We start from the raw sequence: 24,259 nt of genomic DNA, 5'->3' as shown, positions 1-24,259 counted from the left end.
AGTGATGCTTTCTAAATTATATATATAATAAAAACAAAAAATGTGGCCATATTGCACCGAAAGCGCCGCTAAAAATCTTTAAAAAAGAACCGTCGTCTGCGAGTCTGCAGACAGATTTACCGCGATATTTTTTTTCCTAGGATGGCGACGTTATGACCCGCCCTACTCTGCTTTTGATTGGCTTATTCCGATGTTCTTGCCCTAATCCTAACCAATCTCACTCCTCATGCCTAAACCTAACCAACCCAACCAACGAAGGCAACGAATACTAGCCCATCAGAGAGAGAGTAGGGTGGGTCATCACTTCGCCATCCTAGAAAAAAAACAAAAATTGGCCCACCGGACCAAAATAGACTGGTGAGGGTAGAGCAGCTGACATCAACCAGAAATGGCTGCCACCGGAGTTCTTCCCTTTATAAGGGGGGTAGACCTCAGTGGAAACGACTTTAAAGTAAGGATTTTAAGCAATATTTGTTGATTTTATGTCCATAACTTTCTGGCAACTAGCACACCTAGCGAACCACCTAAAGTTAATCCAAGTTGAGAGACTCAGAACAACAAACGGCTAAAGCTCGCTACAACACTAGCTTAGCTCAGCGTTACTAGCATTGGGCGTTAGCCAGTTGTCAGATGGTTTTTAACATGGACAAGCGTTGCCACACAGGTCTCGGCCAACAGCGTCCTGTCGGGCGGTTAACAGATTTTTGTCTTAAGGGAAAGGGTTTGTTAACTTTGATTATTCTGAGTAGCCGGGGATAGGTTAACTGAGGTGGTTCTCATTTCCAGCGTCACGCTAGCTAACTTAGCTTCACTGTTGGCTCACTCCGTCTGTCTGAGCTCCGTGTCAGAACATGTTATCAGCTAGATAATGCTATGGCCAAACACAATATGTAACATTACAGAGTTTGTTGAGTGGCTTGCAGCTACCCAATGTCGTCATATTTTTAGGTTTTGACACACTTTGCAGGCCTAAATTTGGAGATAGGGAAAGAAAAGCAGCCCGGGCTGGCAGCAGTGACAGCTGAGATCACCTGGCATGTAACGTTATTTTAACCATGGATGTAAGATCTTATAATACATCTATGATTTGAACTGACAGGACTATTTGTGTAGAGTTTAGCTACTTAACGCTTCCTGCTATGTCAGTATGACTTAAGTACAGAGAAGCTGGTGAAATAACTTCTTGATTTATCAGTGTGAGGCTGATGATTCATGTCTTATTTTCAGTGAGTGTAGAATTACATCAGTTTTTACCACAATGTGTCTGAGTTTATAACGACTGTAACCGGAAATTGTCATGTTTCCTATCCTGAGTGTACACTTAACATCTCAGATGGCCAGATTTTTTCTGCATTAATTAAGTACGAGTGAAACCAACAAGGGCAATTTCATCTCTTAAACATGTATTTAGACACATTCACTAAATTTACTGCTCTCATTCTCCTGAATTTACAAGGTAAAAAGTGAAATGTTTTCACACATTTTGTAATAGTAATGATGTTGAACATTTCAGAAAAGTTTACCGTCAAGACAGAGTCTTTTTACTTTATTAGCTGGCATTGTATGAAATGTTCTCTGCCATTTGTTATTGAACAAATCTCCATGTACTGTGGTAACACTGCGTCTTGGATCTTATCTAAATATTTCAGGTTAATGTAAATAAATATCAGTGTTGTGTTTTAAAGGTCTTCATCACAGTTTAATACTGCTGTACTGAAAAAAACACAGCATTGGTAAATAAAGTTTGTTTCATTCGTCATCCTGACAATATGTATCTTCTTCTTCATCATCTCCCACCTCTTCCTTTCTCTCCATCTTTTACAGGGTGGATACTTCCCAGAGCATGTCAAGTGTATGAGCAGTCTACGATGGCTGAAACTGAACAGGACAGGACTGTGTTACCTCCCAGAGGAGCTGGCCTCTCTGCAGAAGCTGGTGAGACATTCAGAGCTATTTTTCTAGTTATTGGCTTGGTTTCACATCTCTATACATGTAGTCATTAATTCATAACATTAGTGTTGTTGCTCTGTCATCCGATCTAATCAGATCTTATTATAGTGAATCAGTACTCTTCTCCTTTGATATAATTGTTAAGTTTTTCTCCACTTGGTTTTGTCTTTTGTTCTCTTTTCACTATGTGAGTTTCCCAGTGAATTAGTTTGAATCCAGAGAAAGTTCAAAAGGTTTTTTAAAAATGATGTTGGTTTGTGACCCACTCAAGATTTTGTGGTGGAGGAGTGGTATATCCTATTCAGTAAAGACCACGTACATGAGCAATGTTTCTCATATTCATGTGAAATTTTATTGTTTGTCATAATACAGTTATACCACTATTACAACGTTTTTATAATCAGTAGTAGTAATAGTGGTACATGGTAGTCATGATGATGATGGTGATTATTTTCATTAAACCTGCAGTGTGGAACTTTTACATACAAATGAACGTCTGCTACCTTCAAGCCCTTTGCCAAATGAGTTCACACAATACAGATTAAGCCTATCACTGCCAGATAAATCTCTCTGTATTTCACACTATATGAAGGTTATGAATCTCATGTCAGGGGCAACACTCCTCCACTGGCTGTTTGGCTGTTAATCATGCGGCTCCTCTAGACTTTCCAAATATTATAGGACCGAATGGATCAAATTCTGATGGTGAAACAAGTCATTTCGTGGGGGTTGTGACAGGTTGTTTTGACACTCAAAACAAGTTATCCACCACTTTACAGCTGCAACAGAAGGTTATGGCCAGTGGTGTACTGGCTATCAGGCATACTGTTTTGGGACAAATCCCTTTGGGCTGGTGGACCATCAAATCATATCCGTTTTTACCGGCCCTCTCTGTGTGCCTGTCATCTGGGGTGTGCATGAGAGCACGCTGAATGCTTGTGTCAGGCAATCACAGCCGAGTGCCCCCCTTTACTATCACTGCCAGAAGGGGGAGACAAAAGTCCCGCACTCCAGCTTTAAACTTTTGTTTGTTGTTTTGTACTATGATATTAGCTTGGATTGGTTTAATTGGTGCACCATTCATCGCTGCACTGTTGACAGCTGTGTTGTTCATCTCATGATAAGTGTGGTTAACAGAGGAGCTCGCACTAGCAGATTGTTTCATCTCATTAGTGAAACCTCACCTGATTAAGAACAAGCAAAGTCCTGCTTTGATCCTCAATATCTGTGACGGGATTATCTAATCTGAACCTCCAAAGATGTGTTCAACAGGCCACGGTGAAAAGATGATCTGTGCTAACATGCTTGATCTTATGTGTTGGTAAATAAGATTAGTCTGTTATCATGACTAGCAGTCACAGTGTCTACAGTGTGTTTAACTGAACATCTGCCTTGATTTTATCCTGTTTGCAGTTATGTAATACTATTTACAGACAACTGGGCATTAGTGCACAGCTTTCAGGACATATTTGTGTCATTGAGGTTTTATTTGTGCACACTAAACCAGTGACTGTGTTTTTCTCTCTTTAGGAACATCTTTCAGTCAGTCACAACAGCCTGACCACCTTACATGGAGAACTGTCCAGTTTACCGAACCTACGGGTAACTGACACGCGCACACACACACACACACACACACACACACACACACACACACACACACACACACACACACACACACACACACATACACACACATAAGAAAAATAATACACAAAAAGTACACATATCATAGATTTCTTTGTAAATGATATGCTAGCTGTTATCAGTTGTTTGTTTGTACTGTTGAGGGATGTTGTTTTCCAGCCTGACCACCATGACCTCTCTTAACTTGTGCTGTCACTGTTTACATGTATAAAAATGTGTTATTTAGTTATAACTGTGCCCTAATTGTGTTTGACTGTGTGTGCAGGCGGTGGTAGCTAGAGCGAACAACCTGAAAAACTCTGGAGTCCCAGATGACATCTTTCAGCTTGATGACCTCTCTGTGCTGGTACACAAGAATCTTACACACATTTCTCCTTCTCTGCTACACACCCTTAAAGACATTTTTACAGTCCACCCACACTTAACACCTATCACCTCTCCTGACCCACATCCATGTGATCCTTCTTTTGCAATTGATTATGAAACTTTACTCTCCCCAAACAATAAATATGTCATGCAGACAATATTAACAACTAAAACAATATTATGTTTTTACACATTTCCCTTCTTTTCCATTAGGACTTGAGTTACAACCAGCTGACAGAGATCCCCAGGGACCTGGAGAACAGCAGGAACATGCTTGTGCTTAATCTGAGCCACAACAGCGTCGACTCCATCCCCAACCAGCTGTTCATCAACCTGACAGACCTGCTGTATCTGGACTTAAGCGACAACAAGCTGGACAGCCTGCCACCGCAGATGAGACGCCTGGTCCACCTGCAGACTCTCATACTGAACAACAACCCGCTGATGCATGCCCAGCTGCGGTAAAAAGACATGACTTTGTTTCTTCAGTGCTGCCTCTATCCTGACCCCACCTCACACCTTTACCCAAACAACCACAGATTCCAAGGTTCCATGTTAGGTCTGAAACAAAGTGGTTAATTTGGTTAGAAAACAGGAATATGAATTTATTTTGTGCTTTCTTTGTGTGTCTGAGCAGCCAGCTGCCCGCCATGGTGGCTTTACAAACTCTCCACCTGAGGAACACCCAAAGGACCCAGAGCAACATGCCCACCAGCCTGGAGGGACTGACACATTTAGCAGGTAACACACACAAACACACACTTTTTCTTTGTTACTTTTAGGCCACTGATTTAGTGACATCGCACGTTTTCCTTCTTGCTTTCACATCTTGGCTCCTAGACCTACATTTTTTTTGTAACATTCAGATTTTCATAAATACGTCGCTTTGTATATATACTCAAACTCCTCATCTATCTGTTACTGCCAGCAACATTCACACACAGTGATACATTCTTGTTTTCTACTTGTTACAAACATGTGTTCCCTTTTTATTTCTGTCCTCTTCCAGATGTCGACCTGTCATGTAACGACCTGACTCGGGTACCAGAGTGCCTCTATTCACTGGGCAGTCTGAAGAGACTCAACCTGAGCAGCAATCAGATCTCAGAACTGTCCCTCTGCATCGACCAGTGGACCCAGCTGGAAACACTTAACCTTAGCCGCAACCAGCTCACCTCACTGCCTGTAAGGATCATAATCACATTATTGTGTCTTTCTTTTTTCTACCAGTGTTTAGCAGACATGTTTGGAAGAAAACAACAAAATTTCAGTCATCTCCGTTATATTTGGGTGGTGGCACAAATCTAAATGCATATTTAATAATCTGGACAAATGAAACCAAAAATATCTCTAAGGCTTATTAGGCACAAGTAATGTTGACCAAGTGGTTATAATATAAGTGGTTATATATATATTTTTAAATATCTAACCTTCAAAGTTTGCCTGTGTGTCTCCATCCAGTCTGCAATCTGTAAGCTGTCCAAACTGAAGAAGCTGTACGTAAACTCGAACAAACTCGATTTCGACGGCGTTCCACCAGGTGTGGGCAAACTGTCCAGCCTCACTGAGTTCATGGCCGCTAACAACAACCTGGAACTCATCCCCGAGGGACTCTGCAGGTGAGCTGAACACATACAAACACTAGAGGATGGATACCCAACCTGAGCCCAACAGGACCCGACAACGGATTGTGGATGCTCTGAATCAGCTGCCAGTCCCAATCATTCAATTTTCGTTGCTAGACTGATATATTATGAATTGGCTGTTCATACAAGCTTATCTTATTTTGTAGAAAACAAGAGTCAGATTTTCAGAGTCAGCAAGAGTTGGTCTTACAAACTGAATTTAAGTTTTCCATCTAAACACAAACTGACACAAGAACCAAATAGTTTAGAGTTCAGCACTTCTTAATTGTTAATCATTATGAAGAACCCCTCAGAGTTCATTTCACACAGCCAAAGAACAACATAGATTTATATTGACAGATTCTGTATGTGTTGCACATTTTATCACCACACAAGAATATGAGGTTATGTGAATATGTGGTTTTGTGTTGTTGTGTAGGTGTGGCAAGCTGAAGAAGCTGGTGCTGAATAAAAACCGCCTGGTAACGCTTCCTGAGGCCATCCACTTCTTGACTGACTTGGAGGTACAAATACTAAACTCACTAGTAAACTACTCAGATAATACTACACTCAAGGCACCTACATATAGCATGTATATTGGGTGAATGCTGCTGAAAAAGATTGGCTGTAATCTCCCTCATGTACGCAGAGAAAACTGTTGAGTAAAATGGGAAGTATGTACAACAATAAGAAATGATAAAGAAAAGAAACAGAATGAAGTTTGTTCAAGCAATATTGAGTGACAGAAATGTCATTGGTCACTACAGAAAAAAAAACGTTTTTAGTCATTATATTGATGCTGTAAATTAGATGAAATGACTATGAATATTTTTAAAAATTGAATAAAATCAATATACAGTGCATTTCAACTTCCTATAGGAATATTACACACAACTTGAATTTATGAAGCAAGTAGTGCTCTGTAACAAAAAGTGTTTTGGGTGTATTTTTGTTTTTTTAGTTTGACACTCAGTAATATTTACTCAGTCATAATTCTTCTTTAATATATATATGTATGTAGTATATTTTGTTAAATATCACTTTATTCTTACTAAATTCTTACTGATTTAGGAGAAGAATCACAATCTGATACACATAAACCTTTTCACATGAATGTTCCTCTTTGTAGATACTGGATGTGCGTGAGAACCCCAACCTGGTGATGCCTCCTAAACCAGTCGACAGAGGAGCAGAGTGGTACAACATCGACTTCTCCCTCCAGAACCAGCTCCGGCTGGCTGGGGCCTCACCCGCTACTGTAGCTGCTGCTGGAGGAGGTGTGTGTGTGTGTGTGTGTGTGTGTGTGTGTGTGTGTGTGTGTGTGTGTGTCTTTGTAACTGTGTGTAGAGTTTGGACATGAATGCATTCTGTTTATATAACATTTACATCCACTGTCTTCGGTTCTACCATAAAGCCGAACTTGTGTGTTAAGTCTGTATCCTCATATGAACAACTATCTTTAAGTGAGTGTGTTCGTTCATGTGTGCAGGAGCCAGCCCCCGAGATCCCCTGGCGAGGAAGATGAGGCTAAGGAGGAGGAAGGACTGCGCTCAGGACGATCAGGCAAAGCAGGTGCTGAAGGGCATGAGTGACGTTGCACAGGAGAAAAAGAACATGGAGGTAAGGGGAAAAAGATAACAGAGGATGAAAGGACAGTGGAGAGAGTGATGGCTGCGATGGAGGAAGAATAGCGGATACAAAAAGGTTGATTTGCATTTCATTTACCAAGAACTCTGCTAATTTTGCAGGAAAACGGGGACTTGAAATATGCAGATTTAAAAATCCGGCGCTGGGACAAGAGTCTAGAGAAACCTCAACTGGACTACTCTGAGTTCTATATGGAAGACGTGGGCCAGGTAATGTGTGTGTGTGTGTGTGTGTGTGTGTGTGTGTGTGTGTGTGTGTGCTCTCTCCGTCTTCAGCAACCAATCAGCGCCTTTGAACAAGGCACCAAACACACTCCCCTCTTCTTCTATCATTGGGTGAAGTGTTGATTGTATATATGTTAGATTAGATTTTGCTGCTTTTCATTGTACAAATATCAGTAAAAATATCTCTTCTTTTCCTTCTCTCTACAGGTTCCAGGAGTATCAGTGTGGCAGATAGAGAACTTTGTGCCCATGCAAGTGGAAGAAGCTTTCCATGGCAAGTTTTACGAGGCTGACTGCTATATCATCCTCAAGGTAACACGTGCTATCAATCTGCCATCATTTACAGAGGATATTACTTAGATTTGCATCAGACATATTGGATTAATACAACTAAATAGATCAGTCTAGACCACTGTTGGAACGCCTGCATGTTTTCTCCCTGTATCCCTCTAATTCTTTCCGCATTCTTCTCTTTGCAATTGTAGACGTTCCTGGATGACAACGGAGCGCTGAACTGGGAGATCTACTACTGGATCGGCCAGGAATCCACAATCGACAAGAAGGCTGGCTCTGCCATCCACGCAGTCAACCTCAGAAATTTCCTCGGCGCCGAGTGCAGGACAATAAGGGAAGAGATGGGAGACGAGAGCGAGGAGTTCAGCGCCGTACGTATAAACACACTGTTCATACAAGCAAATGAATCAAGGCGCATAAGCATAAACTGCATATAAACTGCTACGTGCTGTTGTAAATGATGAATGTGTTTGTCTTGTGTGCAGGTGTTCAACAATGAGATCTCCTACATTGAGGGAGGAACAGCCAGTGGCTTCTACACTGTGGAGGACACAAACTATTCTGTCAGGTAGGCTGGAAGACACTTATCTTTTTAGAAAACGCACCTTACATCAAATCCAGTTGTCTTCTTTATAAGTCAACTCAAATTTCCTTTATTATCGTAATTTCTTTAGATGTGTTTGCGTTGCTATCCGGGGTCTTGTCTGTCTCTTGCACATTTATACATAATTATTTGAGCAGTTTTTCTGAAAACAGTTTTAAATTCTTGTGTTTTATCAGGTTGTACAGAGTTTATGGCAAGAAAAACATCCGACTGGAGTCTGTACCTGCTAAGGCCTCCTCCCTCGATCCTCGGTAACTCTCACACACCCTTTCTGCCATATACACCACAACATACACACTGTCTTATTTTGCCACACACTCTGTCCCTTATATATGCAGGTTTCTAATGCCTTTGTATGCCTGCTCCCTCCGTGTTTCTGCATTTATTGCACATATGCAGTCGATTAGTCGCTCATTTTTTTATTACTGCTATTTGATATGTACACTCATTTAATGTGGAACTTGGATCATTGTGTTCACAACATCCTGTCTTTCTCTTCTTGGCAGCTATGTCTTCCTGTTGGACACAGGGCTGGAAATCTTTATCTGGAGAGGAGCCAACGCTACACTGAGCAGCACCACGAAGGCACGGTAAGACACAGATCAAGCGCCAACACACTGGAATCATACATCCTTCAGTGCAACAAAAGTTTCATAAACACCCCAAAAGTTAGGGTTAAAATTCAGCTTGGGGACTGATTCCAGCTCATAAATGCAGCGATGCAAACCTGTGTTTCATTTTTCAGGTTATTTGCAGAGAAGATCAATAAGAATGAGCGGAAGGGGAAGGCAGAGATCACCACCCTCATGCAGAACCAGGAGCCTCCGGGGTACTGGGAGGCGCTGGGAGGACAACCAGAGGAGATCAAGAAACACGTACCAGATGATTTCTCTCCTGTCAGACCTAAACTATACAAGGTAAATCCTTCAGACAATACTACTACTCTGTAACTGACAGTTTTAAGATAGTGTAGGTGTAATGCAAATGAGTGTACATCTGATCAGTGTTGTAGGAGACGTAGAGTGTGGAGCTTTCTTTCTTCATTGGCTTGAAGTCATGTGTCTATCATTGTCCTGTAGGTGGGCTTGGGTCTGGGCTACCTGGAGCTGCCTCAGATTAACTACAAGCTGTCAGTCGAGCACAAAGACCACAAGATCAAACTGGACACTCTGCCAGAGCTAAGACTGGTATGTCACTGGAATATGATCACATAATTTCTTTCAGTTTTTATCAAATCTATTTTCATGAAATTTGACCCACTGTCCTTTGTCCCCCACTTTCCATCTCTCTTTCCTCAGGTGCAGTCTCTGCTGGACACGAAGTGCGTGTACATCCTCGACTGCTGGTCTGACGTCTTCATCTGGATCGGGAGGAAGTCTCCACGTCTCGTCCGAGCTGCCGCCTTGAAACTGGGTCAGGAGATCTGCTCCATGCTGCACCGTCCCAAACACGCCTGTGTCACCCGCAACCTGGAGGGCACCGAGTGTCAGGTATGAAATCTTATGTTATACTTGATTGAACTGCTTTGTTGTACTGGTCTTGGTTGGTGTTGGGGTTGTCTCATGTAATGATAAACACACTGTTTAAATTCTATGATACTGTTGTACTGAAGTTGACCATTGTCACTCTCTCTTCTCTTCTTCCTCTTCGTCTTCTTCCTCAGGTGTTCAAGTCCAAGTTTAAGAATTGGGACGATGTGTTGAAGGTGGACTACACCAGAGCAGCTGAGACCGTACAGCAGGGAGACAACCTAAAGGGCAAGGTCAGTGATACGTGTGTGTGTGTGTGAAAGCAGGCTGCCAGTCAAACGCTACTTATAAACTGAAATGGGTCCAGTGATTCATATAATATGTTCCCAAAATATTCTTGTTTTTAAACATAAAATGTCTGTGCCTTAAATATATTTATTTAAATTCAGGCAGCTTTTTTTATTTGTGTGTTTATCTGTGTTTTCTCTCCCAGGTGAAGAAGGACGCAGAGCAGAAAGATCAGATGAAAGCCGACCTCACAGCTCTTTTCCTGCCCAGGCAGCCAGCCATGCCTCTCACTGAGGTAACAACACACACACACACACACACACACACACACACACACACACACACACACACACACGGACAGATGGTTATTCCTTTCGTGTAACTCCCTATTTTAACAAGATAAAGCGCACAAAAAACAAACTTCCTTCACTTCTTGGATATTTATCTTTTCTGTCTAGGCTGAACAGCTGATGGAGGAGTGGAACGAGGATCTGGACGGCATGGAAGGATTTGTTTTGGAGGGAAAGAAGTTTGCTCGCCTGCCAGAAGAGGAATTTGGACACTTCTTCACTCAAGACTGCTACGTCTTCCTCTGCAGGTAAGTGAGCGTGTGAGTGTGCTGATGTCTGGTAACAGAGGTGTGTATGCTCTGTGATTTTCTGCATTTGAAATTAAAAGATAATCTCTTATCTCACTGTGCTTTTGTAGATACTGGGTGCCTGTGGAGTACGAGGACGATGAGGAGAAGGATAAGGGGAAAGAAAAGAAGGAGAGCAGAGGCGGTGAAGGAGAGGAAGAAGAGGAGGACAAACAGCCGGAGGAGGACTTCCAGTGTGTGGTGTACTTCTGGCAGGGCAGACAGGCCTCCAACATGGGCTGGCTCACCTTCACTTTCTCCCTACAGAAGAAGTTTGAGAGTCTCTTCCCTGGAAAACTGAAGGTATGGTGATAGATTCGTGTACATAATTTTAATCTGGGAAATAATCATGTATCTATTCTTAATGTTGAATCTTAAGTTTTAGTTAAGATCCATCACAGTATAAGCCTGATCTCTGCTCTTTGTGTTTTTTATAATATTGTTCTGAACTGAAAACTGTTTTCCTGTGTCGCTGGTCAGGTGGTGCGTATGACTCAGCAGCAGGAGAACCTTAAGTTCCTGTCCCACTTCAAGAGGAAGTTCATCATCCACAAAGGGAAAAGGAAACAGAAGACGGATGGCGCCCAGCCTTCCCTCTATCACATACGCACCAACGGCAGCGCACTTTGCACCAGGTAAATACAATATGTCTCCTTTTTATATCAGATTTGTCCACACCAGCTCTGACACACAGTGGTCATAAGAATTAGTTTCTGTCCTCACATCACATCTTGCATCTCTCTCTCTCTCTCTCTCTCTCTTAGGACCATCCAGATTGGAACAGATTCCAGCAATCTCAACTCAGAGTTTTGCTTCATCCTCAAGGTTGGGATTTTATTTTATCTTACAAAAAAGTAGATTCTTTAAAGTCAAATCTCTTTGGATCATTAAAGTCAAATCTCTTTGGATCATCCACTTTCATACTGTTTTAACATTAAGACAGTCCTGTCTTCTTCTTTGACAAAGACTTCTTCATAGGTTTCTGTGTAACACTACGTTTTCTGCAGGTACCATTTGAGAGCACAGACAATCAGGGCATCGTTTACACCTGGGTGGGCAGAGCTGCTGACCCTGATGAAGCCAAACTGGCCGAGGACATCATGAACAGCATGTTTGATGACACATACAGCAAACAGGTGAGTGTGTGTGTGAGCGAATACTTTGTAGGAATTGGTTCCTATATTGATGTAATTTCTTTGTCGTTTTCATTCTGTGTGCAACTTGAATTCCTCAAAACTACCCTGAAAAATATTGTTTTCATCTCTTACTCTTCAATAGACATTTCAGCTACTTTTAACTCTGATTCCTCAGCTGATGATTTCAGCGCTTACCCGTTAGCTGACAGTTCCAGTGGTATAACACCCTTATACCAGCGCTAAAGCTTTAGCTTATGTCAAGTCTGTTTGCATGTTTTGTTATGAGTACCCACAGTCATAATCATGTCTCTTACAAACACCTATAGTAGTTTGTTTATGTTTGCTTGAAAGTATAGTTTGTCAAAACTAATTAATTTTGTCTCCTTAGGTCATCAATGAGGGGGAGGAGCCAGAGAACTTCTTCTGGGTGGGGATTGGTTCTCAGAAGCAGTATGATGAAGATGCAGATTATATGAAATATGCTCGGCTCTTCAGGTGAGTGCCAGTTAGCTGTTTTACAAGTAGGTATCATCAGGTCATTATAAATGAATATATAATACTGTCTGCTTCTTTCTCCTTCCCCTCTATTTATTTATTTATGTATTTTCCTCCTCTCCTTCCTTCAGGTGTTCTAATGAGAAAGGTTATTTCTCTGTGTCAGAGAAATGCTCAGACTTCTGTCAGGACGACTTGGCTGATGATGACATCATGTTGCTGGACAACGGCAAAGAGGTAATAATCATTGATCATGGATTTGTTTGACTTTCTACAGTGGAATCAGTTTGGCATCATATTAAAGTGCAAAACAACAAGAAGAAGCCACAACAACAGGCAGAATGTATTCTCATGGATGTGATACACATGAAACACGCTGTCTGATTTCCATTTGGGCTGAAGAGTTTTGATTTAGCCTGCGCGCCGAGGTCGTCTTCTTTAATTTCGGGCGGACCAGGCAGGGGAAGTGCGTTGCTGCCTCCTGCCGGTTAAAAACAACAACATATTTGTTTGCAGACAGAAATGATGTACATGTTTATTTGCATATAGATCTCACTCGAGATGCATGTGGAGATGCATTCTAATGCCAGGTGTGAACAGACATACTTGTAGCTGTCCACTTGCGATCGGATCACCACACATGTTAATGCCAGGTGTGAACAGGGCCTTGGATTACATCTTTTTCCCTTCCTTGTCTTCTCTCAGGTGTACATGTGGGTCGGTACTCAGACCAGCCAGGTGGAGATCAAACTGAGTCTCAAAGCCTGCCAGGTCAGTGACAAACTGCAGATTGTATGTTTGTGCCGGTGTTGGTTTTATTTATCCATCTCTACATCTTACTGACCCATCTCATCATCATCCTCCTCTTCCTCCTCCTCTCCAGGTTTACATCCAGCACATGCGCTCTAAGGACACCGAACACCCCAGGAAGCTGCGACTGGTGCGGAAGGGAAACGAGCCTCACTGCTTTACACGCTGCTTCCACGCCTGGGGGCCTTTCAAAACTCCCCCCGCATAGACGAACATTCACGCGCACAAAAACGCTCACACGTACATTAAATTGATTTGCTGCCATGTAATTTTCTTCCAGTAAGATGATAATGATGATGATGATGTCTATGCCTAACTTAGCTTTACCTGAACCCTGACTTCCTCCCTTCTCCTCATCCTGCTCAACACTGCTGCTCAACAGCCTCGCAGAGTTCTCCCTCTCAGGCTCACGTCTTCTTAATCACATAACAGCTCACACCCCAAAACAACTGAAAACATCTGTACAGATTTTAAGTTTAGCAGAACATCCCTTTCAGTGAAAATTCATCCGGTCAAGAAGCTGCTGGCTTTCTCGGTTTCCTGCTGTTTGGGAAAGACGGCGAAATATCAGATTTTTTTTCTACAAGCTTTTCTAGCCGCAGCTCTAAATACTGTTGAAAGAAGAGAATTATGTTTTGAGATAAAGGAAGGTGTACAGACGCTTTATAAAAACCCAAAGGGAGGTGAATCCCAGACATATCGATCTGTTCCGCTGCTTTCACGTGGCTTGTGCTGCATGGTCAATAGTTTTTTCAGGGGATGAGGGACATAGATCGCTCCTCCATGCTTAGTGCCATTTTGCGCAGCTCAGTCGAAGCAGTTCAAGGCAGATAAAAGTTGATTTTACAGTTTGTATTATTTTTTTCTTTACTGAGGAGCTGAACAGAAAACAGCACTATAATTGTTTTTCTGAGGAATGTTGGTTTATATATATATATTTTTCTGTTGTATGACTATACATGATATGTGTGTGTGTTTACCCCAATGCGCCTTCACTGAAACGGGGTGTGCCCCCTTTCCCAGTCTGTCTGGTCTCACCTTCTGTAAGTTGTCCACTGATCTGACAGTTGCTTCTTGCCAGATTCACCCTGAAAGAGACACGTTTGACTTCTGAAATCACAGCAGACGTCAGCGTGGAAGTTACAGTTTGTGAGACAGCCTCGTTTTTACGTTTAAAGTCAGATGTTTAAAATGTTGTGCGATCAGTACAACCGGGAGATCCTGACTTATTAACTTTACTTATTAACAACAATACAGCGACAGGCTTCATTCAGCTTCTTTCTTGCTTTTCTGGAGCTTTGCTAGGATTTCAGAAGAGGATGAGAAAGTGCTAAAGAGTTTCTTTCCAAAATTTTATGGAATTTTTGAAAAGGTTAACGCAAGATGTTCAAAATTCTACAGGTTTAAAGTTTAGACATTTTAGTCAGACACTGATCTAAATTTGCTACAACTTAAAAGTGTTGCTTTTTTCAAATATGTTTCTCATTTTGGAACAAAACTTGTAACTTTTTTTAAATGCAATTTTAATGGGAGATCTAGTGCATCATATCAGAGACATATCTCAATTAAAGGGACAGTAGTTTCGTTTATGGTTAACAGATTTCTGATCGGTTTGACTAGTTTAGCAGATCGTTTGGAGTACATAACACAACTGCTTGTGGTCATGTGACCTGTGTGTTATGCAGGCATTGGTCCAAGCAGTATATCTATATATGTCCACAAATGGCTGCAACTACAGTACCTTTGTTTTTGTTTCTTTATACTATATTTTGTGGGGTGAACTGTATGCCTGTTAGTGTGTTTGAGTCTCACACACAAACACGTGTGTGTATATGAATATGTGTACATGCTCCTGATGCCACCTGCAGATGCTTTATTTATGTATTTTATATTAAAATAAAATCTCACATCACATATTGTCATCTGGCTTTTCTTAGTTACCATCTAGTGATCTGAATCTCTTGTAACTGTCATGGCATGTTACATTTAAGCAGTGGTGGGAAGCAACAATTTTAAGATGTGATATTTCTTATTTCCAAACATACATAGTCTCACTTTCAGGTTTCACCAAAGCATGTGTATGACACACGTTATAAACTCCACGAAAGCACAAAAAGCCTTTAAAATTAGCCACAGCTCTCGCCTGAAATATTTTACCTTTTTTTTTTTTTTTTTTTTTTTTTAAGTACAAACCAAACACAGCACACCAAGTCCCTTAGAGAGAGTAAATAATTTTATTAACATTCACAATTCTTCATCAGCCAAAATGCTAAATGACCCGATTAAAATCCTACGCACAAAACTGAATGACAAAAGTAAAAACAAATTCATCTTAATTGTGGAATTTTTAAAAAAGCTAAATCGTGCCAGCTGTAGCATGAAAGGGTTAATTATCTGAGTGTCAACCAGAACACCGACAAAAGCTAACACAAAAGTAAAAAGGCATTAACATGATTCCTACCTGTTGAGCTACATAAGTTAGTAGTGAGGTCCCTTTTTTTAACTTCTTATATTGTTTAAGGTGATGTGATCAAAAAGCTTGAATACTGAGCGGTTGGTAGGAGGCTCTAACGTGTTACTCTATCATCGGCCTGCAGTTATAAACCTGTCTGTAAACCTAGATATAGATACTGTATATATTTTTGTATTTTACACAGTAAAACCTTTTTAAAAAAAGGGGGGGGGGGGGGGTTAAAAATACTGGTGATCAAAGCTCTGTAGCCAGCCAATATTACCCACAATGCACCAATTCACAGAAACCCAAAGAAATCTCCTGGGTGCATCATAGTACACAGTACATTACACTTCGCATTCACACTGACTTTGCCTCCCTCGCCACACTTCCCTGAGTCCCGTCAAAAGATTTCTGCATGAGATGATGTAACGTTACGAGAGGAGGGAGGATTTAACCAAAGACTCCTCGTGTCACCACATTCTTCACCTTCGTCCCCTTCTCTTAATGTTTGAGTCACTGAAAATAAGCAGAGTAGAGAAAATACGTCTTTTTTATCCGTCCTGATTTTACCAAACGCAGAGCAGAAATTGAGGATAAAAACAGAAACTTTATTCTCAAAAACACTGACGTCACTGTTGACCTCTCGACAATACTGTAACTTCACATCGCATGGTCCCGGTGAGCGTAGCTTCCTTATTGGAAGAGGACAGTGATGTCACGTGGGTCACATGTAAGAGGGATTAAAACCGGAAGAGCAGCCCAATGTTTCACAGATGTCTCTCAATATGAGGCTGCTTAAAGTATTCACAGCGGGTGTGTCGTACCGTGTCGTGCTCCTGTGACATCGCTGCCCACCTCCTCCTCCTCCTCCTTACATGACATGTGGCCAAATTATTCTGATACAAATAGAAAACTATAGTTAAGACAAGAATGCTATTTCCGATTGAGGCCATGCATGTAGAAATTAAGGTATTTCAAAAAGGCGTCAAAAATATTATTTCATCTAAATCTGCTTTAGTCCCAAACAGCTGCAACAACACCTTCGCTTCACTCTTGGTGATCATGTGTGAACGCAGGCTTAAAGCTCGACTACTCTCTTCTTGCATCTTCCTGCTCTACAGCATCCGTCATTATAAAATACCTTTACTTTGCCCAAAAGCCATACAAAAACATATTTAGCATCAATCTTTGCAATACAAAACACCTTCATTAACCCAGCGCTCTTTTTTTTTTTTTTTTTCTTCATTAATACGAAGAGCTTAGTAGACAGAGAGCTTGTTTAAACCTTTGTGATGATATTTCCTCACTGCACTTATTGGCACCTAAAAGGGGAAAGAATATAAATGCTACAAATCTCAATACTCAAATATTCAAAATACTTCATTTGCTAGTTTTGCTCTCTTCAACGCTACGATGCTCCCTTTTCCTTTCAGTCTCTGCTGGATATCCTCGGTTCATAAACAGGGCTGTGGTGTTGTGATATGTGCAGAACAATCCAACGCATCCACTAGTGTGTGCAAGGAATCTACAAGCGCATTTAGGCGACTGAGCACCGATTCCAGTTCCAACTGTGTGGAAACCTCAGACCGACCCCTAGCACGCCACAAAACCGTGGGTAGAAAAATAAAAAACAGAAACGTCACCGTTAATTCTCCTGTGTGGGATGTAACAGCCCTTTCCTCGTGAGCTGAGCCACAGTCATCACGCCTGACTGCCTCGACTGGCTGGAGAGAATAAACATCAAGTTGTCGGGGTGGGGGGTGGGGGTAGGGGGGGGGAAGGGCTCAGGAGGTGCAGTCACAGCAACACAGCCGTGACGGAAATTTCAGCCTTTTAGTTCTTGAAATCAGAATCGTCACCTCGAATGTCCGTCCAGCCGCCACGCTGTGCTGTGTGAGAGTTCAGTGTCTCCGTGTGGGAGGTGATGTCATGTTTCCAAAGTGGTTATAAAAGAAGAGGATTCAGTTCTTCCAAGCGGGAGGAGCCACAACCAGAGTCTTTAACGTTGTTTTTCTTTGTCCGTATGAAGACTTTCCTCCCAGTTTGTGCCAGGCTAACATGAGAGCGCAGAGTGCCCGCCGGGGGCTCGTCCAGTGGGCTGATGGGAGATGTTTGTGGTCCAGCACTGAAATCCGGTCCATCCAGACCACTTGAGCCCCTCCCTGTAAAACTTCAACAACAATCAGAGGACAACATGAGCGACAATCATCACCACTTTACATAAAGACACAGCTTGATTCAAAGCTAAAGGAGTCATTGGAGTTTTGGGGGCAATTAGTGATGATAACACTGACACCAAAATCTGATGTCTGTGGATTTAACTCTTTAGCATGCAGTGTGACGCAGTGTGATGTCTGACAGAAGGCCACAGTAGGTACTACTACTACTACTACTACTAGTACTACTGAAAATTGTGTATTTCTTTAAACTTTTAGGATCTAAATAGGACACACTGGCAACCTCACACCACATCTGATTTCTATTACTGCTCGTCATACAACGACAGAACAAGAGTTTATTGGAATTCTTTGAGTTTAAAACAATTAGCGGATTAACTGATTACAGTAAAAACATAAAACATAACATAAAAGTACCTCTAAACATAAATATAAAAGCAACATAAAAGGCAACATAAAATTACTTCATAAAGTACGGCACACATGTTGTTTTCATCTTGCTGTTTGCTGCTGTTCTGTTTTCATGACTGTACTGTGAATATATTTGAGTTTTGGACTGTTGGTTGGACAAAATAATCAACTTTATTCAATGTTCTTTTGGGTTCTGGCAAATTGTGATGGACATTTTTTACTGTTTTCTGACATTTCTTGGACTAAAAAAAAGAAAATTGATTAATTAAAGATAACTAATACATTGATGATAATAATTAACCTATATAGCAAGTACAAGTACAGTACAGTTAATAAATAAAATGTGACATTTTACTAATTAAAAATATAAAGTAAATGCAGTACAGTGTGCTTTTTACAGTGTAGTATCTGTATTTTCAGATGTCACCTCCAGAGGGCAGCAGAGAGTTAAAAAGTGATGAAGAGATGTTGACAATTAGGTGGAGGAGGGAGATGATGTCAGCAACCATCACCTCCTGAGTTATGACTCCTGTGAGTGCACTGCGTATTACTGAACAGATGAGTGCGATAAGTGCAGAGAAGGTAAAAGATTCCACTATATACTCATCACTTCATATCCTGGACAGCTCCCCCGTTTCACTTAATCATAAATGCATCTTTGCTTTCAATATCAACATGCACTAAATACAAATATATGTTACAAATGTGAGGATAACGTCCTATATTTTGTCAAATCCAGCGTTGTATACCTCAAATTTGTATTTTCAGGGGTAACATGTTGGTAACAGCTGAATAAAAACTGATATTAGTATGGAGGCTGCTCCATTTTGGATTTGCCTGTTCTACTGCAGGGTTAGTCACGGCTACTAAAAACAAAAATTGAATAAGACAAGACATAAATATGAGGAATTTAATCTGGGCAAACTAGTAAAGTGAATAAAGCTGCACAAATGAGCCCTGGGCCAACTCCAAGTACAGTACAAAGAAACTCTGAGCTACAGTATGAAAAGCACACAGTCTTTTCAGTCTGCCTCACTGGAAATGATTTCTGCTCCACTGGCTTTTCAAAGACACGGAGTGGAGGGGAAAACAGAGTGCGGGGCTTGTTATTGGAATGCAGCGCTCAGACAGAACAAATCTTTGAAGTTTCCACACTCTGGACCAGCTCCATTAGAAACAGGTGTCTGTCTCTGTGTGAGGAGTTTGTCTACACGCTCGCTCTCATATACTCAGTGTTGTCTAAGCAAGTGTGAGCTCATGCATCTGCTCGTACGGGTGTGTTAAATGTGCGTTAAAGTAACTGCATTATAGTGCACGTTTCTCACCTCTTCAATTGATGAGGATGCCAGTCGAGCGTCCCTCCTCCTCTTTGATGTTCTTCAGGTTATTCTCTGCCTCGTCCACAGTGCTGCACAGCAGACGCACAAAACACAAATTAATTATTGTCTTAGAATCCAGTTTAACAGTGTGAGCTGTGTGTAAATGTACATGTTAGTGTGTATGCCTACGTTAGGAAATCCCTGACGTCCTCCACGGTGAGTTCTCCAGTGGAGTCGAGGGTGAGGTCAGCGCAGCTGAGGGGGGAGTCCAGCGGGGTGTCCAGGATGGGAGACGACAGGGTGCTCGCAGGCTCTTCCGTTTGTCCTGTGAGGGAGACGGCCAGACAGTCAGAGTCTGAAGGTTTCTGCTGTGTCTGCAGGCTGGTTGTACATCTGGGTGAGTATAGTCTCACAGAGTTGCTAGCATTGTAGACTCTGCTGGACTAATATTACAAGTTTATTACTTTCTTCTCTTTTAGATGAATTGTTGCTGAAATTCACATTTCTAGTACCCAATAGCATGCCTCTGTTTTTCATCCAAAGTTAATCAAATCTTCTTCCTCATCTCTCCTCTTTCAGAATTGACAGTATCTCATGTTTTAAGAACACAAAATCTGCACCTATCTGGGCACGATTGGTTATGGATTCCTCTTCTGTAAAACCCAACAAGGTGTGGCGAATCAAAAGTGGATGAGCCAAAAAGCGAAGATTAACTATTTTCCAAGTCTGATAAATCTGCATTTTTGCCTGTAAACATAATCTTTGTGATGGTGTATTAATGCTTACAAGTTGTTAATGAACAAGCAAGCAGGTGATAGGCCCACTAGGATATAAACAAACCCTACTCTGGTCTCCACAACAACCTTCATTTCCTGCCAGTGAAGGAGGTGCTGGGCAGGAGAGGCAACTGGGGCATACTGAATGGTTACCATGGAGACCAGAGTGGAACCCCTGCAAGGGCTGCTCGGAGTTTAAGAGGTTCACAGAGAGAAGAGAGAGAATAAATAGTTGGAGAGAAATAAGAAGAGGAAAGAAAAGCAACAGGGAGAAGAGAGAAAGCTAGAGAGAGAAGTAAGGGTAAAAAGAAAACGTATGTGTGTGTGTGTGTGTGTGTGTGTGTGTGTGTGTGTGTGTGTGTGTGTGTGTGTGTGTGTGTGTGTGTTCAGACCTACCCTCAGCCTGACCCATCTGGTTCTTGTGGGTTCCGTTGGCCTGCGGCTGCGTCGTCGTGCCATCGCTGAGGAGACACATGAGCACACACCATTTACTTTGGCGATAGATGGAGTAATAATAAAGCAGTTACAGTAAAAGTATCATTTCTTTGGTTTCACATGCAGCTGAGTGCTTTGAGCTGGTGGTAACCCACTAGAAAGCATTACGAACAGAAGGCTTAGTGGTTCCCAATGTGGGGTCCAGGGACCACCAAGGGTCATTGACAGGTTTACAAGGGTCCACAGCAAATGTGGTTAATTTGACTAATTTTACTGCTCAGATTCAGATAATATGCAATTCAGTTAGTCATTACAAAATATCTTGGCGTCATGTTCATTTACATTGGAGGACACTGACGTGGAAACATTTGGGGGCCCTGTGGTGGGTAATAAATACATCACAGATGTAACCATGTGGATGGATGGAGGCTGTGAGTCCTACAACAAGGTACACCGCTGCTATATGATTGTGTCAGTGTGTGTTTATGTTACCTGGCCGGTGTGGGCTCTAGTGGTCGGTCCAGCTGAACAGAGCAGAGCGGTTCAGTGAGGACTTTGGCAGACAAGGAGAATCTCTCGTACTCTGAAGGAGAGATCAGGTAGAACCCTGTGTGGAACAAGCAGACAACAATTAGACAGGTAGACTTGTCATTAACTGGGAACTATAAAAAAAACTGTCCACATGATGTGTGTAGTTTATGCAGGGACGCTGTTTTTTTTTTTTAAATGTATTTTACACATTTCCATTCACATTCACTGTTCTGGGACGAAGGCAGAAGTCTCAACAGTAGATATCTCAGAGCCTTGGCAAATAAAACTTGCCTTAATTTAATTAATCTTTACCGAGATTATTTCTTGTTATTTCACAGTGTTGAAATTTCATTATCAAAATGCTGTTTTTTTCCACTTTCAGTGTCTGATTATTTTACTGCACCTTCATTAAAAGTGTTTTCTCCTCACCTTGTCCATTCTTGGTGAAGACGCAGGATGCAATGCCACTGATGTCTTCTTTACGGATGCAGTCGTAGCGCACCTAAAAACACACAAACAATACGTAAAATATCAGTGCATCATTAAAAAAAACCCAGTCAAAGTGCTGTTGCAAGTGTTCTAATATACCAATCAAACTGCACAATTACTGTAAATACTCCTAAAAAACACACAATTGTACAACCAAACTCTACCTGTGGTCTGAGGCCAGGTATGTTAAAGAGGTGCATGTCACCCAGGTTGGTCAGACAGACCAGTGTGTGTTCGCTGTAGTCTTCCTGAGCTGTGGAGTTGAAGACCACCAGAGCCACCTTCCTCACCCGACAGCCTTCATGCGCCGTCAGCTTGAACTTGGTCTTAGCGCTCACTTTGGGAAGAGAGAACACCTAGAGAGAGAGAGCAGAGGAGGACGGCCACGATTAAAAACTGTAACTGTATATTCTCACAGGCATTTTATGTCTATTACATCATAATACATCTTTTTCAACCGTTACCTTGAGCTGTTCCTCTGAGGCGATGAGCACAGAGTGAGCGTTGGTCATATCCGGCGCGATGGCGAGGTCCTGCGAGGCTTCGTACGGGTCCGGTAACGGTTTCCCCCGGCCGTCCAACACGCAGATCGACACCACGGGGGCCCTGTGCATCAGCTGGATCTCTTTACCCAACACCGCCTCCACGCATACACTGCTCTCTCCCGCACCGCCCCGTTCACACACACGCCCTGAGCCGACGCCGGGCACCTCCAGAGCGTAGGCGTACACGCTGCCAGAGTTGGTGCCCGCCCATAGTGTGGGGCCGTGGTGCGTACCTGGTAGATACAGATACAGTCATATATATGTCAATTCCAGGTGACAGTTTTGTTTGTTTTTTTAAGTCCTTAAATTTATAAAAGGAAATTCCAAGTTTAGTTCATAATCTCAATGAGCAAGTTAACACACCGTCACGCAGAAAGGTGTCAGCGAAACAGAGACATCGGACCACTCCAGACAACGAGTCGTCTGCTGACCGGGGTTCAATCCTTCGCTGTACCGGAGCCACGTCTTCCTGCTCTGCTAGAGCAGCATTTGCCTCTTGGACCTACACATAACACACAAACACAGTCACAAAATGCAGAAATGAAATCAACTGCTCTCAACTCTACTTGCTCCCAGAGATCGACGGACATTTACCTTGCTGGTGGGTGTGGTGATGGTGCGTTTCTTCCCGGACACTCTGCTCTTGCGGATGCGTCTGAAGCTCTGTCGTAAGGACTTTTTCAAGGATTTGACTCTGGACAGGGGACCCTCCATTGCCAAGGAGTCATTAGGGTGCAGGGTACACCTAGGGGAACAATTTGGTGAATTTCATAAATTTATCAGATAACCTTTTCCAGGAGGGAAATAAAAGGCAAGAGCAGGGTAGCAGAGACTGAGTATAAATCCTGAAACGTCCCTGCTTTGGCCCGTGAACACCCAAGAATGAAAATGAATATCCCAAGCTGTGGCTGTGTGCTCCTACCTGGCCAGCACAGCGTTTCGTCTGTGGTAGTCAAACAGGCCAAATCCATGACTGGTCCCGAAGGAGATCAGGTTCCACTCGGCATGCAGCGCCACCGCCGTAACAGAGGCAGGTGGAAGGCACTGCACCAGCACCAGTGGCTGAAAGCCCGGTGGGAAGGGGGCGGGTTTAAGGCGCGGCTCCAGCCTGTCATGGCCCTTCCAGGTGAAGCCCTCCCTGTCCTGCAGCAGGTCAACCACCGATACGTCCACCAAGTGGTCCGAACGCTCGTCGCTCAAACCCAGCACTATCACCTGGAGAGATGAAAGGTGGAAGGAAACGTACTGTAATGGCTCGTTCAGTACTCAGTTTATGGTGTTCCTGTGAAATGTCACACGACTAGAAACTGACCACCGAAAAGTTCAAATTACTGGCACATAAAACAGCTCACCTTCAACAAAAAGTGGAATGTTTTCAGTGCACTAAAAATGTCAGGCCACACTCCAGTGACAATACATAAAAGGTGCATAAAAGTGCCATGCTCACTTAAAACGTCAGCTTTGTCTTGGAGGATAACACAGTGGGAAAATCCTGTGTGCATTTTAACCCCATGACTCCTGAAGCTCTAATAGCAATAATCCTCATTATGTTGTTTGTTGTGCCAAACACTTTTTGTTGTGTCCAGTTTGTAAGGCTTTGAACTTTTAGTCCTGTTAAAAATCAACATAACTCTACTTAGCACAGGTGTACGGGCAACTATTCAGTGTAAGAGCACTTGTGCAACTGCAGTCACACCAACCAAGTTGATCAACTGCCTTCATCTCCTTCAAGGAAAATAAAATCATCATAAAACTATTTAACTTCCTAGTGAACATTAGCAAAGATTATAGTAAATAGATATAATATATGTAAATGTTGATATAATTGGTCTTTATTGTTAACTTCCAATGTGTGTTATATTCACCTGCATAATGTGAATAGAAATTCTGATTTTCTATTCTATATTTAATTGTAACTGTTTGACTAAA

At 42.1% G+C, this 24,259-nt stretch overlaps 2 protein-coding genes across 2 annotated transcripts in view; one reads left to right on the top strand and one right to left on the bottom strand.

Annotated features, from left to right (window-relative positions):
• The first annotated feature begins 306 nt into the window (after nt 1-306).
• Nucleotides 307-15,104, top strand: flii (FLII actin remodeling protein). Its single transcript, XM_067615734.1, has 31 exons — nt 307-451; nt 1,825-1,935; nt 3,481-3,552; nt 3,863-3,943; nt 4,177-4,424; nt 4,601-4,704; nt 4,973-5,148; nt 5,425-5,582; nt 6,028-6,112; nt 6,718-6,865; nt 7,078-7,208; nt 7,337-7,444; nt 7,667-7,771; nt 7,945-8,124; nt 8,239-8,321; nt 8,534-8,608; nt 8,864-8,947; nt 9,103-9,274; nt 9,437-9,544; nt 9,656-9,847; nt 10,021-10,119; nt 10,320-10,409; nt 10,573-10,712; nt 10,823-11,054; nt 11,232-11,386; nt 11,516-11,576; nt 11,759-11,887; nt 12,276-12,382; nt 12,514-12,619; nt 13,088-13,153; nt 13,266-15,104. Exons 1-31 carry the CDS (start codon nt 389-391, stop codon nt 13,398-13,400), a joined length of 3,804 nt encoding a protein of 1,267 aa, XP_067471835.1. The 5' UTR covers nt 307-388; the 3' UTR covers nt 13,401-15,104.
• A 303-nt stretch (nt 15,105-15,407) lies between these two features.
• Nucleotides 15,408-24,259, bottom strand: part of llgl1 (LLGL scribble cell polarity complex component 1) — a 35,830-nt gene continuing 26,978 nt past the window's right edge. Inside the window, exons 14-24 of the mRNA XM_067615735.1 lie at nt 23,253-23,545; nt 22,925-23,075; nt 22,694-22,832; nt 22,250-22,563; nt 21,950-22,141; nt 21,726-21,798; nt 21,258-21,372; nt 20,727-20,791; nt 19,744-19,879; nt 19,561-19,643; nt 15,408-17,817 (exon numbers count right to left, since the gene is read on the bottom strand). Of these exons, the coding sequence (XP_067471836.1) occupies nt 19,565-19,643; nt 19,744-19,879; nt 20,727-20,791; nt 21,258-21,372; nt 21,726-21,798; nt 21,950-22,141; nt 22,250-22,563; nt 22,694-22,832; nt 22,925-23,075; nt 23,253-23,545 (1,557 nt within the window). The 3' untranslated portion in view covers nt 15,408-17,817; nt 19,561-19,564. The remainder of the gene's footprint in view (nt 17,818-19,560; nt 19,644-19,743; nt 19,880-20,726; nt 20,792-21,257; nt 21,373-21,725; nt 21,799-21,949; nt 22,142-22,249; nt 22,564-22,693; nt 22,833-22,924; nt 23,076-23,252; nt 23,546-24,259) is intronic.

Source organism: Thunnus thynnus, chromosome 17, assembly GCF_963924715.1.
Source record: "Thunnus thynnus chromosome 17, fThuThy2.1, whole genome shotgun sequence".
NCBI lineage: Eukaryota > Metazoa > Chordata > Actinopteri > Scombriformes > Scombridae > Thunnus > Thunnus thynnus.
Note: the sequence above shows the minus strand (reverse complement) of the source record. Positions and strands in the feature narration are given on the sequence as shown.